This window comes from Micropterus salmoides, unplaced genomic scaffold (genome assembly GCF_014851395.1).
Source record: "Micropterus salmoides isolate LMB-PRFRI ecotype aquatic unplaced genomic scaffold, ASM1485139v1 Ms_hic_scaffold_14, whole genome shotgun sequence".
Lineage (NCBI taxonomy): Eukaryota > Metazoa > Chordata > Actinopteri > Centrarchiformes > Centrarchidae > Micropterus > Micropterus salmoides.
The window spans coordinates 4,441,092-4,456,709 of NW_024040485.1; the positions used below are offsets into that span (position 1 = coordinate 4,441,092).

The 15,618-nt window shown below is 41.6% G+C and overlaps 2 protein-coding genes across 2 annotated transcripts in view; both read left to right on the forward strand.

The window, feature by feature from the left end:
* The window catches only part of LOC119901698 (receptor-type tyrosine-protein phosphatase N2-like), a 232,331-nt gene that overhangs the window by 31,227 nt on the left and 185,486 nt on the right, over positions 1-15,618 (forward strand). Inside the window, exon 3 of the mRNA XM_038717285.1 lies at positions 9,180-9,293. Coding sequence (XP_038573213.1) covers positions 9,180-9,293 — 114 coding nt within the window. The remainder of the gene's footprint in view (positions 1-9,179; positions 9,294-15,618) is intronic.
* On the forward strand, positions 10,898-12,988 carry LOC119901699 (tripartite motif-containing protein 16-like). The gene has a single exon (XM_038717286.1). The coding sequence runs from the start codon at positions 11,067-11,069 to the stop codon at positions 12,672-12,674; it is 1,608 nt and encodes a 535-aa protein (XP_038573214.1). The 5' UTR covers positions 10,898-11,066; the 3' UTR covers positions 12,675-12,988.

Genomic DNA, 15,618 nt, shown 5'->3' on the forward strand with positions numbered 1-15,618 from the left:
TATATATATCAATACTCGATGCATAGTCTTAATGTGTTTTGAACACATTTCATTAAATAGCCTATGAAATGAGCAAGATTTTTTTTATGTAAAATAGACTAGTAGATCTACAACTTTCCCCGTCAGTTTGAACCTAGACACTGTCACAGTTTGTCGTGGTGAGGCACGTTGTGCGGAGCAGGTACAGTTCAAAAGTTTAATGAAACAAACAAAAGTGGCTGAGTCCCAAGAGAAATCCACAAGGGCAAGGGAAAACACAAAATACAGGCCGACAGAATTACAGGCAGATATCCAAAACAGACAGCGCTTCGTCACACCACAAAAACACTGCAATGACCCGACAAAAACTAGACGGAAACACCAGGTATATATACACATGGACTGCAGGGCGGGAGCAACACAGGTTACTGACATGAGGCTAACGAGACACAGGCAGAGACACAGCAGGGAAAAGAGAGACTAGCAGGCAGGCAGATACTGGGGGGGGGACAAAACACAAGTTACTCAACACTAAACATCAGAGTAATATAAATAAACTAATACAGGCAGACAGATCACAAATAAACTAACACCAACAAGGAACACAGACAGAAGCTAAGGTAAAACAGAACTCAGATAGACATGGGCAAAACACAGAAGTACACAGACCAGGGCCCTGTTTCAGAAAGCAGCTTCAACAAGCTCTCAGTGTAAACCTGAACTCTGGGTTGAAGAACTCTGAGCTGTCAAACTCAGAGTTTTCTGTTTCAGAAAAGCTGATCAGAATTAGTTCAATCAACTCAGAGTATGTTGAGCCTGATGGAAGCGCGTGTGTGGGGATGAAAAAAAGCCATCATCAATGGAGCTCCGATACTACGATTCACCATGGCAATGGGTAAATAAAGGCAGAGCCTCCATTTTAATCAGGTGGAGCTAGAAATATGAATGCTGCCAACGTGGACCATGATTGGCTCTAAAACGCAGGAGTGGAGGATCGATATGTTAACAATATTACATTTTATAGAGCATTGCTCATTCATCATTTACCAGACTGGAATCTCCTTAATGATTGATAAAGTGCAGGAATTCTCCTCCAGCCTGTTATTCATTTTAAATAGCTACAGGCCTGTTTATTCAGCTGGAACCTGACGGGAGTAAATGCCGGTGACAATAACTGAAGATGAAAATATTAATCGAACAGATTAGACATAGTTTAGGCTGCTCATGGACCTGTGATCGTAAATGACAGTCCGACTCAGTAGGTCTATTAATGATTTTTTTTGTAATGTAAAATGTTTCTAGGTTCAAACTGACTATGAAGTTTAATACGTCTATGTCACAATCTTGCTCATTTTGTATTTTATGAAATGCTGTTAAAACACATTCCGACAATCACCAGATAATGAAAAACTCACTTTTAAACAACATTTAGCCTATTTGTTTCAGCTGCACCAGTCATCCTCACTTAGAAATATTCTTATCATATCCAGTTGATAACTACTATAGGAATGTTAAATCTGTGCGACTACAATAAAGGTCACTGTTCATTGATCAGTTTTGTACAGATTACTTTAAACTGCAGCACTGTAGCGCACAGTAGGCCTAAATTTTTTGCCTTTATGTCCACAGAGTCACTGTGTTATAAAGAACAGTGTAGCTTATAGATTTTATTCTGTGCTGAGGATAAATTTACGATGTCCAAAGATAACTCTCTGTCCATACATCGATGACAGATGTTCAAGATCATGTTTGGGTAAAAAAAGAAAACGAATGGCCTATTTAGCCGTGATTTCAATGTTTCTAAAGACGTCATTGCGTTCCAATATGTGCTTTGATATCGACAGTATAATTGAGGAAATGAAATGGTGTGAGACGGCCGCTTCAAGCTCCGCAGGAGGGGAGGAGTCAGAGAGAAACTCAGCGTTAGTTAAAGTAAACCTCCTCCCAAGCAGGTTAGGTTCACAGCATAAGTTGCCGGGGTTACAGACCTAGGGTTTATCTGATCTCGCTCTCTGAAACCAAAAACCCAGAGTTTCCCTCATCTCAGGCCCAACTTACTCAGAGTTTTCACTAAACCCGCTTTCTGAAACAGGGCCCAGGAGTGAACACTAAAGACATGAACAAAGGTATAGGACAAAGAACTAAGATACAAGACAAGACAGATACTAAGTAAGATGTGGATGAATAATAATAATAAAGGCTACACAGAGACTAGAGCAGAATGAACAAAATCAGATTAATTAATGAAACTGGCAGAGAACATAAATAGAGAAGAAGACAGAACTCAAGCATGATGGTACAGAAACTAATACATGAGACTGGAACAGAACTGAAATCAGGAAAATACCAAAACACCACTAAACACCAGCTGACAGATAATAACCAGACAGACAGTAAAATCAGGTAGAGGATGCACACTAAAGGTAACAAACAAACTAAAACTAAGTCCAAACTAATAGCACAGCAAAAGGGATTCCAACTTATAAGACAGGGTGGCTAAGGGAGACGAGACAACAGAACAACACAGACCACAAAGGCTGGATACAAGACCATATACTATATAACAGATACATTACTGATAAATGAATAAACTCAAAACCAAATGGAACAGACGACAGGACTAAAATGCAGGCACAAAACCAAACCCTCAGAATCAAAACCCAAAAACACAGCACTCAGGACAGGATCGGGACAGACACATTTTCCACTGCAAAAAAAATAATAGCCTACTGGGTCGGACTGTGACTTTACAATCACAGGTCCATGAGTAAACTGTGTCTGATCTGTTTGATTCAAATTTATTATGTTTATATTTGTCCACCTGCACTTCGTCCTGTTAAAAACTGCAGCCATTCAAAGTGCTTTACAAACCAGCAAGCAAATAAAAATAGAGAAATAATTCAGAACAAATAATTTAATTCAAATACTTAAAAGACAATTGATATTAAAAAGTACAATTAAAAAAATAAAATTAAAAGAGAAATGTGTTAAACTTTGCTAAAAGCTTGGTCAAATAAATACTAGTGATGAATAAGATTGTACAGGTTTAAAAAGCCTCAGAGAAGAGGAATGTTTTAGGACCTGACTTTAGACTGTACGGTGCTAGCCAATCTCAGGTATATTGGGAGTTTGTTCCAAGCATGAGGAGCATAAAAACAAAAAGCTGCTTCTCCATGTTTTGTTCTTATGAGGGGAACTGCAAGCAGCCCAGTATCTGACCTGAGTGGTCCCATTGAGTGCTTATAAACGAGCAACAAAACCTTGAACTCCTAGTTCTGGTTAAAACTCTAGCAGCGGCACTGAATGAGCTGCTGTTGCTTTTAGAGAGGCCTACAATAATCCAGTCTACTAAAAATGAATGTAGCCTATAAATATATATAAAAATCGAATGTAATAGGCCTTAGGAGATTTCTAGCACTTTTATCATTCATTAGGAAATTCAAGTCTGGTAAATGATGAATGAGCTATGCTTAATATTGATCCTTCCTCCACTCCTGTTTTTTAATATGAATTTCATGGTCTGCATTGGCACGCATTCATATTTCTAGCACCACTGGATTAAAATGGAGGCTCTGCACTTTCTTTACCCGTTGCCATGGTGAATCGTAGTATCGGAGCGCCATTGATGTTGTTTTTTTCTCATCCCCACCCACGCGCTGCCATTAGGTTCAACATTGATTGAACTAATTCCGATCAGCTGTTCTGGAACCGAAAACACAGAGTTTCCCATCTCAGGCTCGATCAACTCAGAGCTCAGGGTTAAGCTCAGAGTTTGTTAAGCCTGCTTTCTGAAACAGGGCCCAGGGCACACAGAAGTGGTATTAGCTTTTGTAGCTGTCTGTCGTAGAACAAATGTACTGTGTGTTTCAACTGAAGTGTTTTCCCACATACTCAAATTCTCAAGTCTTGAGTTTTCTAGCCACCACTCAGCAGCCATTAGAGGAATGGCAACTTGAAATGTCTCATTGGTCATCTTTTCCCAGGAAATACCTTCGAACAAATCTGACCTGAGCTGGGAAGGATTCAGTCTCTTGCTCGAGCACTTCAGCAGGGTTCAACATGAGGGTTAAACCCAAGAGGTCCTGTTGAGGAACATCCACATTTAAAACGTCTCGGCCACTCTGTTGCTCAGTGTTAATAATTACATTTGAATCTTGGCTTTGATACTGTAGCTCTAGATGGGTTAATTTATGAGAGATGATTCAGATTAAGTTCCTGGAAAACACAGAGATGCAAGTGTATTAAGTGAAGCAAAGGAAGAGTCTTGTAATCTTTCTCAGTCTGTTTTCAGCTCTGAGGCTGAGGAATGAACATATTTGTTTCCAACACTCTTTAGTTTCCATTCGTTCAAAGTATACTTGTTACTGTGTTACAATGAGGTATTTCATCATATTGTGGCAGGGCTGCCTCATTTAACAAAACCATTAATCTTTATTTCGTACATAATTATTCAGCACCAAAAACAGCTCTAAGCAAAATAAAAACTTTTGTAATTTTGAGGAAGTTTGTGACTGTGACAATTTCCAAATCTAATTTTCAGCATTACAATTTGCAAAAATCCAGCTCCCTTTTTCTAAATCTTTCCCATCTTCCTCACCCTTCCTCGTATACCCACAGCACATCTCACTCTTCTGTCTCATTTGTAAACAACAGAATATGCACTCAGTGAAGCATTTTAGAGTAATTACAGCAGTGCAGACCAGCCGCTGGCCATCCTTAGCTGCCTGTTAAATGGAGCTTGCGGTTTGATTGAGACGACCACAGGGATGCAGAGGCTATTTATAGACAGGCCCGAATTACCATGTAGAACTGCTGTTATGCAATATGCACACTCTCCCACATACATGCAATCACACACAGTCATACATGCAGATATGCAGTGAGGAATGCACACTCACATAAACAGACAGCAACATACAATTTGAATAAATTATTTTTACAGCAGAGGATAAAAAGAATTTATAGCAAATAATTGTAATTTAAAAAACAGAAACACTGCATGGAAAAATTACATTTTTATACAACTTATTTGAAACAGAACAGTTGTTTGGAAGAAAACTTAATGCAGCTTGGATTACGTTTTCTGTTAACATAATAACGAAATGTTCTGTCAGTTCCCAGAAATGTTGAAACATCTGATCGGTAGTGATTACATCGTTGCTGAACTTTCATTACTATGCTTAGGCACTGGCAGCACTTAAGGAAGATTGTGGTCATGGTTTAATACAGAAAAGTCGAAAATAAAAGGCCATTTGCACGCTTCCTCAAACCTGTGACATCTGTGGCATTGTGCTGTGTGATGGAACTGCACATTTTCGAGTGGCCTTTTATTGTGGCCATCCTAAGGCCTTTTATTGTGGCCATCCTAAGGCACACCTGTGCAATACCCATGCTGTCTGATCAGCATCTTGATATGCCCCACCTGTGAGGTGGATGGATTATCTCGGCAAAGGAGAAGTGCTCACTGACACAGATTTTGACAGATTTGGGAACAATATTTGAGAGAAATAGGCCTTTTGTATCAGGGCTGCCACACGGAAGGATGAATCCAGTGAACTCCTGGATGCACGGGTGACGAAAGTTTATTTAGCTTACACTTTGTACTTTTGCCTGTGAATTACCGAGTGAAAAGGCTGGTAGCTAGGTCAGAAAACACAGGTTCGATACGCAGGGAAACTAAACTCTAGGAATACACTGGAACACTGTTGCTGGGTCAATTAGATCAGGGAGCCGGGAGGCAATGGGGCACAGGTGGAACACATTAGGGCAGGGAAGGGTGATCACACACACTAGGGAGGCAGACAGGAACCAGGTGAGGAGGTGGACCTGAAACGAAACACAATGTGAGCAAACAAGCACCAACAAAAAACACATGCACAACTGACAACCGAAAACATGACCTTCAGTGCTAGAGCTGGGCATGACATTATGCAGGGCCGTGCAGAGACCTTTGGAAGGGTAGGTGTATAAAAGGGGCAAATGGAACAAGGATTTAAATAGGGCTGTTCTCAAAATATCAATACAGAAATATATCGTTCTGTATTCCTTGCTGATATGCGTATACTGATGCTTCTGTATCGATACATCAGCAGATACTGTGACATGGTTTTTAAAAAGAAACACGGGGAATACTCTAGCTTTAAAACACTGTGGGCTGACATAACTAACAGCGAACAGTTGCTGTTGAGGGGTTGCTGGGGATGCTGCTGCTGATACTACAGGTGGTGATCTGTGACAAGAGATATTATAACAAACATAGTTTGTATATATGTATATTAGCTAATTAAACAAATGTGACCATGACAAGATGTAAAGACTGTTGAGTGTTTGGGACTGGCTCAGAATGACTGACCTGCTGTAGTTCTGCAGCTGCTGCCAAGGCTGACTGCTATGAGAAAATAAGAGGGAGATGCTCACAGATTAACATTTCATACCTTTTTCTGAAATCTAATAGGGCCATTTCTTCTACACTCTTTACTTTGATGTCAGGAATATTATTTTATTTTGCATTGACATTGACATTATTATATGTTTTTCCAGTTATTTAGTTTATATTGTAGGTTTGCTGTTGTAAACACAGTTAAAATGTAGGCTAAATTTATTCTAATACTGTTCATTTTAAAAGGGCTGATAAGTAGGCTATAATTCGGAGGAATAAGTATCAGTAGAAGCCTGCTTTACCAATGTTGTTGTAATTATTTTAAGGCACACTACGTTTTTTATTAAGCTACTGTAATAATCTTAGTTCAAGTGAAAGGTTTTTAGTCAAATTACATAAAAAATACAATACCTCACATTGCAGCAAACCCCCCTCACCAGCGGAATCGAAGGTGTCCTGTAGTCAGAGCTGCTGAATCACTAACGGTGTGTGAACGGGAGGCTCGTCACGGATGAGGTCATCAGGTGAAAGGCCTTCACTAAAGCGCCTTTAGAGATTTAAAAATAAATAAATTAATTAAATTTGTCATTTACAAAAGGGCACTTTGGGCATCAAAGGGCAAAAGGGCAGGTGCTCAAGCACCCATCGCACCCCCCTCTGCACGTGCATGACATTATGTGTACATAGAGAAAGTCTTAGATCTTTGAGTTCAGCTTATGAAGAATGGGGGCAAAAACAATCTGAATAAGCAGATGTGACAGCTCTTGTTGTTGTTGTGTATATGCAGGTACAAACACACGTCACATTTAGTAAAGTTGAACCTCAATGTGCAGCTGCAGTTTATTCAAATAGAAGAACAGGGTGCTGAGTTTCGTTCTAACAAAAAGTTACTGCATCACAGGCTAACTTATTCTTTATGGTGTACATTCAACAGGTAGTTGTTAGTTCTGTCCTTTGAATCAATTTCGCCAACCACGGCATCATTTTCTGAGACAGCCTCCTGCCGGCCTTCAGCTCGCATTAACACCGCCCACTGTGTGGTGTTTTAAAAGGAAGTATGACTGAGTGAAAAGTCACACTCTGGTGGGACTGTGTCATAGAATCTATGTTTATGTTTGATGAAATGACACAATGGTACAAATACAATAAAATAAGGACACAATTATAATTTTCCTGTGACAGCTCTTGTCGGGTGTTTGTCAGTGCAACGGGCTGGAGGATCATCATCAGTTTCACTAAGGCATTTGTCTTTTGAAAATTGGATCTGTATTTGATTTGTCACCAAAATGTGTTTCTGTGAACTGACCAGGTTATGAGTGTGTTGGTGAAATCACTGGGGGCACACGTCGTCTCTTATTGCTCTGTGTTCTGTGTGTGTTCTGTTTTTCACTGAATATCCAACATGTCACTGCTGGTAAAAGAGTTCATACTGAAAGTACAGAGAAATAAGAAATACTTTGTGTAAGATCGTTTTCCAAAACAAGCTCGTATACAGACTTTGTGCAGGTGTGTGCACATTAGAATACAAGTAGGATGCTGACTGACTGAGGTGATTGGTTAGGTTACTTCCAGATTGCATCAGCCTGTTTATAAAAGAAGCCAAGCCAGCCTGCTGATGCTGGTGTGAGTACAGGCACACTCTCATTTCAACACTGACAATAAGTGCTTTATATTAATGTGTTTACTTTATTTTAATTTGCTGATGAAAACTGTAATCTTAACTTTAAAAAGTTTTCTTATATCATTATTCCCTCTCTCTCTCGCTCTCGCTCTCTCTCTCTCTCTCTTTGTATTATGCATTTTGCTCCTAAGTAGTTGATTATGCAAATTTGCGACTATTGCATTCAAATTAATTTGATTTGGTGCAAATGTTTTCACACAGAAATGCTTGTGTGACTGTGTGGAGAAGTATTGTGTGGCGTCTATTTAACAGGATTGAACAATTTGATATATTTGCTAAATCGATCAATATGACCTACTGCAATTTTCAGAGGTGCAAAAATAACAACATAATTCATTTAAATATGTTTTTCAACAAGAATGAGAATAATTATGTAAAAATGATCATTCCCCCCAATATCACAGATCATATCACAATTGCAAAATCAGCCAAAATAATCACAATTAAAAGATTTTTTTAACCTGTTAAATTAGCTCTAAACTGTGGTGCTACTGAAGGGTCTACACATTATATTATCCAGACATAAGGGAACACGCTCGTTTGGTACAGACCCCAGGAAAAAATCTGATCTTTTTTTTTTTTCATTAAAAATTAAATGCCAAGATTACCATTCCCAGTAAAATCCAGACTCATATCACAATCACAGTATCTTTGAAAATAATCTCAGTTATTCAATATGCAATTTTTCTTTTGCATATCATTCAGCCCTAATATTATTTATCTTTTATCATCATTATTTAAACACTTTTTATTCCTTATTTTTTATTTGTCATATGTGTGAAATATTGTTCTAATTTCTGCCATGGTAGCTTACAGTCCCTAAGACAGTACCAAAGACAAATTTGAGAGTTATGGTGGCTCAGGAGGAAGAGCAGGTTGCCTGTTAATCGGAAGGTTGGTGGTTCAATCCCTGGCTCCTCCTCCATGTCAAAGTATCCTTGGGCAAGATACTGAGTGAATAAATGTCAGTGCAGATACAAATACGGAGAATAAATACATGAAAATTAAAGTGGAGTCAGTTGGTAAAGGTTGATCATATTTAGCCATTTAAAGAAACTTCCTTTCAGTGACGTAAGTGTATAATGCTAAATACAAAAGTGAGTTAGATTCTCTATTTAAAGTCGGTTTGTGCGTTGACAGATGGCATGTTTGGGAGGTGTCACTCTGTTCCGGTGAAGGAGGTTTACACCTACGATGTCTCCCCATCCGTAGTCCAGCGATTCAGGACGCTGCTGGAGAAGCTCTCCAACAGAGGTACAAACACACACACACACAGATCTCATTACATGCATGCACAGCAATCAAACACACCAGAGCAGTGCCGTCTTTCCACCCCTAAAAAATAACACAAAAATTGTACTCAGATGTACTCAAATGTAGCATTTTGTTTAATTATTTGTTGTGCAACTGTGTTCATGTGCAGATAACAAGACACTACTATGCTCTGGCCACCACCTTTTGTAATAAATTACTGCCTTTACAATCAATTACCAGATCTTAATCCAGTTTCAAACCTATGGAAGAATTTGACCCAACATGTAAGAAATACAATGCTCTCCACCACCATAACACCTAATAATATAAACTTTCATCTTCAGTTCTATTTGGTGAATGTCCTTTTTGTTCTGTCTGGCAGTTTTTTCTTCTACAATCTGTTCTCAGGTCTTTCTTGCAAGAGAGGTCAATGAGATTAAGTGAACATTTTATTTGTGTCTATCTGGACATCTAAATCAAGTAACTATAACTATAAGAGGAAGAGTAAAAATAAGCCATAAAATTAGCTTTGCGTCTTTGTCAGGTACATATTTACTACATACTACACTATTCCCCCACGTTCTCATCTCAGTGTGTCATTACGACGCCTTCAGACAGAGTGACAAAGCATAGTTATTTGACGCTAAAGGTACCCTTAAGCGTCCGTATGAAACGCAGCAGTTTGCTATGTTGCAGAAACACAAAGGAGGCTAACACTTAAAGTTAAACATAAAGTCACTGACTTAGGTTTAGGCACAAACCCCAGAGATGGACATGGTAAGGGGCTTCAGGGGCTGTCAACGCCTTTAACACAAACGTAGCCTAGCACTTCAGGTTTGTATGAGATGCGTCCGGGGGCGTCTCTACAGACACACCCGGGACGTGCACCTGTAATCCACAACGTGATCAACGTAATCCACAGACAGGGACATAAGAGAACATGTGAAACAATGAACAGACAAGAACAGATAAACGGAGGGGGCCGGGTAATTGAACACAGGTGGCACACATTAGGAATCAAGGCAGACAGAAAACAAAGCTAGACATAGATACATGAAACCAAACACTACAAAATAACAAAAGAACTTGCCCACGGAAACACACAAGGACGAATTTACCAAAGTAAAACAGAAAACACAGAACAGATGAAGTGCTGACAAATGAATCATAGGTTTACCTAACATGTGTCTGATGCTCCCCAGAACCAAAACTGTTGATATCCCCAGGATTAGATATATTTATATAAAGTAAATTCAGCTGTAAAGCTGTAAACATTTTGTTGTGAGGCTTGTGGGTATATCTTTCAAGCTTGACTGTCTCACAAAAGCAGTTTGTTTCTTGGAAAAGTCACGTTTGTATGACTGTAAGAGATGGTATATTAGTCATAAGTCATACAATAAAGACCTAGACAGGTGCTGGCTGATATGTGCATTCTGTGGCCACCTTTTATTCTATTTAATGGTTTTATTTATTTATTTATTTTTACCACTGAATGGTCACACTGCCACTTTAAAACACTCCACTTCCTTAAAACGAATCATAACCTGATAGTCCCTCCCTCTTCTTCCTGCTGTCAAACACAGCTATTGTTTCCTATTCTTTACAGATTTGGCAGTTTGCAAATAGGTGTAACCAACCCATGATGAGAAGAGCTTACAAGGGCCCATTTGGCACATATCAGCAAGTAAACATTAGGGAACATTGTTTGAATTCAAACACAGACTTATTTCTGTTGTGAGGAAGTGAAACTTCAGTTGCTGTCAGTGAGGAGAAATGGCGCAGCGAGGATATCTCCTGGACCATGAGAAATTCTGCTGTTCCATCTGTCTGGATGTACTGAAGGATCCGGTGACTATTCCCTGTGGACACAGCTACTGCATGAACTGTATTAAAACCCACTGGGATGAAGAGGAGGAGAAGAAAATCCACAGCTGTCCTCAGTGTAGGCAGACCTTCACACCGAGGCCTGTCCTGCTGAAAAACACCATGTTAGCAGATTTAGTGGAGGAACTGAAGAAGACTGGACTCCAAGCTGCTCCTGCTGATCACTGCTATGCTGGACCTGAAGATGTGGCCTGTGATGTCTGCACTGGGAGAAAACTGAAAGCCCTCAAGTCCTGTCTGGTCTGTCTGGTCTCTTACTGTGAGAAACACCTGCAGCCTCACTTTGAATCTCCTGCCTTTGAGAAACACAAGCTGGTGGAGCCCCTCAAGAAGCTCCAGGAGAACATCTGCTCTCGTCATGATGAGGTGATGAAGATGTTCTCAGCTGCAGCAGAAAGGACTGAGAGGCAGAGAGAGCTCGAGGTGAGTCGACAAAACATCCAGCAGAGAATCCAGGACAGAGAGAAAGATGTGACGGTGCTTCAGCAGGAGGTGGAGGCTATCAATCGCTCTGCTGATGAAGCAGTGGAGGACAGTGAGAAGATCTTCACCGAGCTGATCCGTCTCATGGAGAAAAGACGCTCTGATGTGAAGCAGCAGGTCAGATCCCAGCAGGAAACTGAAGTGAGTCGAGTCAAAGAGCTTCAGGAGAAGCTGGAGCAGGAGATCACTGAGCTGAAGAGGAAAGACGCTGAGCTGAAGCAGCTCTCACACACAGAGGATCACAACCAGTTTCTACACAACTGCCCCTCAGTGTCAGCACTCAGTGAATCTACAGACTCATCCAGCATCAAGAAACGTCCTCTGCGCTACTTTGAGGATGTGACAGCGTCTGTGTCAGAAGTCAGAGACCGACTACAGGACGCTCTGAGTGAGAAATGGACAGACATCTCACTGACAGGGAGAAAAGTGGATGTTTTACTGCCACAGCAACTGAGGACCAGAGAGGAATTCTTACAGTATGCATGTCAAATCACACTGGATATACACAGCAACACAGCACACCCCTGGATGATGTTATCTAAGGGGAACCGTAAAGTAACACATATGAGAAATGACTATTTCTCACATTATGATTCCTCAACTAAATTCATTCACAATGCTCAGGTCCTGAGTAGAGAGAGTCTGACTGGACGTTGTTACTGGGAGGTGGAGTGGGATGCACTTGTCACAATAGCTGTTGCATACAAGGATATAAGCAGATCAGGGAGTTATAAAGAATGTGCATTTGGACACAATGCAAAGTCTTGGGCATTATATTGTCTTGCTAAATATGAATTTAGACATAACGATATCAATACCCCAATCTCAGGTAAGCGGTCCCACAAAGTAGGAGTGTTCCTGGATCACAAGGCAGGTACTCTGTCCTTTTACAACGTGGATGAAACCATGACTCTCCTCCACAGAATTCAGACCACATTCACTCAGCCTCTCTATGCTGGACTTGGTCTTCATTTTTCTGGAGGAGACAATGCCGAGTTGTGCGAGCTGAAGTAGACAGGACTTTGTCAGTGGCAGTGGGTTCGATTCTGTGTTTTGATTTTGAATTTTGTTGTTTGCTTCATGTTCCTGTGTTGCATTTCTATCAAGTTGTGTTGTCGCCATTGTACTTTCCCATGATGGCAATTACTGTCATAAATGTAATGGAATACTGAAGATAAATGTATGTAGTTTTAATCACTAGTGCAGTTAGTCTGAAATACAGATAACAGAAACATATTTTTTCATTGTAATCTGTGGTGTGATCTCATAGCTCTTGTGTTTTCTAATGCCGTTATATTGCTGCACAATTTGTTGCTGTAAATTTTGCTATGCTTCCCATAACGATATCTCTATTTTATATTGAAAAGTGAAGTAAATGAAAGAAAATCAATACCATCCATCCATCCATCCATCCATCCATCCATCCATCCATCCATCGTCAACCGCTTATCCTGCGTACAGGGTTGCGGGGGACTGGAGCAAACCCCAGCTGACATCGGGCGAAAGGCGGTGTACACCCTGGACAGGTCGCCAGTCCATCGCAGAATGTGTCAATACTGTTTAAGTAATTTAAACTGTAGTGTTATTGTAATCATTGCTATCTTTATCAATAAGAAAGAACAGATAAGTTGATTATTGTGTGGGTGAAGTGAACATGTACACACAAACAAACACTTTAATATTTAAATCAAACACTCAAAAGCTGCAAAAGAACAAAAACAGACCACTTCCCTTTGAAACACAAGCGCATTCTGCAGCAGTCTAACAGAAGTTAATTGAAGTTTATTTGTTAACTTATAGGTTCGGTAGCGGGGCCACGCCTCAACCACACCTCCAATCACCTGTCAAGGCTACATATACCGCTCCGCTCAGCCTGCCCCGCTTGTTTTATATCTCCAGTTCTCCAACGAGATAGCCCTGACTCCCTGTAGCTCTCAGGCCCCCTCAGTCAGCGAGGTCAGGAAATCTAGGACATCGCGGGAGTCGGCATCAACACCTACTTTCCTCTTCCTGTGACAAACACCGGCTACTCTTCACAGCGCGGCCGTCTCTTCCCGACATTAGAGACTGGACCGTCGCCCGCCTCCAACGGGAAAGGCATTCCCTCCAACTGAAACATAGCCTCCAGCAAAACTCAGGCAACAACAAACACCAAGCCTTGTGCGCTTCCGGGTCTCCGCCAGGGTTGGCCACAGCCAGTGGCATCACGCATGACATCACAGGGCCTTGACGGCCACAGCTTGCATCTCCAGCTCCCCCTGGCGGGGATCAGGTCATATTTCCCCATGTGCCTGCTCCCTCTGTGTCTGACATGTCTCAGGCAATCTCTGCCTTCTTTTCATCCACGTGTTCGCAGGCTGCAGTCACCTCCCGTGCACACAGATCCTTTCATCCATCATCCCTTCCTTCCGCTGTTTGCAGCAATACGGCTTCTGCTCCTCTCTCTCTCCAAGCAGTCAACGCAGCAAAAAGAGCCGCTCACAACTCAATGGGCCTCACCCGAATCGGCGATCCTCAGCTTTGTCCTTCATTTCCAACTGGTCTGTCCTTGACCCACCCACCCCCATTCCCTTCCTTCCCCACTCCCTTCCTTCCCTAACACCCAAAGGAACCCACTTTACAGCCAGACGCTCACCATTCACTTCAGACCGTCTCAGCCTCTGCATCCTTCCATACGTTAAGGATACATGTCCCCAGCGATTAACTTAACTCGAGATCCATGTTCCTGACGGCCTTTTCTTGAAGTGTCAGTATTAGTAGATGTCATCTACTTTAATCCTTCCAACCATCCCTGTCACCATCCGCACCTCCAACCAAGGGTGGACTGGCACAATAATTCTGGTCAGGCATTTCACACACAAACGCTAAAACATATGGCCACGTGCACATCCTATGTGCTAGGTAGATTAATTAATTAATTTGCTATATTATCTCGGTTGCTGGTCAAGTGGATAATTAACGGGAGGCCAAACAGCCCTCAGGCCACCAGTAAATCCTGACCCTCCGGGTGGCCAATCCGTTAGTGCCTCCATCTCTCTTATCTTCACACTTCGAAGAAGTAAACGGATCAGCTAGGAGTCTCCTTCCGCCTCAACTAAGCTCCTACGAGCCACGAATCAAATGCATCGGCACCAGGTACGCCACAAGGCATCACCACAACACCTACTTTTCTTACAGAAACAGGAAATGGTCACTCGATTCTGGTTCCATAAACATGGAATAGAATCATTTGCATTTTAGGCATATCCCCCTTTTTTCCTCACGAAACACCGCAGTGTTCACTGTTTCTCACCCGCCACGCCACCATCTCACATCATCCCTAGGCCCGCAGACTCACGTCTTTCTGTTAATGTCCCCATGCTAAAGGGAACTGACAAACAGGGCAGGCCAGTTTTCATCAAGCTGGCACGATGGTCTGCATTAAACACCGGGGCTGCACTCTTGCACTGCAAGAGTGTCTGCTCCTTCTGCGTAGCAGCACTATTCAATCACAACAGCAGACAGCAGAGTCCAGTTTTCTTCATCAGCACTCACAAACTTACCTCGTCGTCACAGCCGCCATCTTTGGGGGTTTTAAGGGTCTAGCGAGTCCACACTCATCCACCCAGATAACACTACAGTCGTAGAGATTCCACACAGTCGATCCCATTCCTCTGTCAGAACCTCACTCCTTTGCAGACTCATGAATACCGCTATACATCGGTTCATCCTCAGGGCAGCTCACATTCCTGCCACCACAGGACCATTAGCAAACCATCGTCTCGTCTCTAAATCACACATTGTTGTGACGTAGTCCTTGCTTGTGAAACAAAAGTGTTGTATTGTATTGTATTGGGGGGGGGGGGGGGGGGGGGGGGGGGGGGGCTGTGTGCTGTTCTCTTCTCTTTGCATACCACTACTTATTTAAGGCTTGATGCTCACTCAGGTTATCAAATCTGTTTTCTTTACTTGTCCAGCC

Coding starts and splice junctions, on each gene's coding strand:
- LOC119901699 (XM_038717286.1), top strand. CDS start 11,067: ATGGCGCAGCGAGGATATCTCCTGGACCATGAGAAATTCTGCTGTTCC.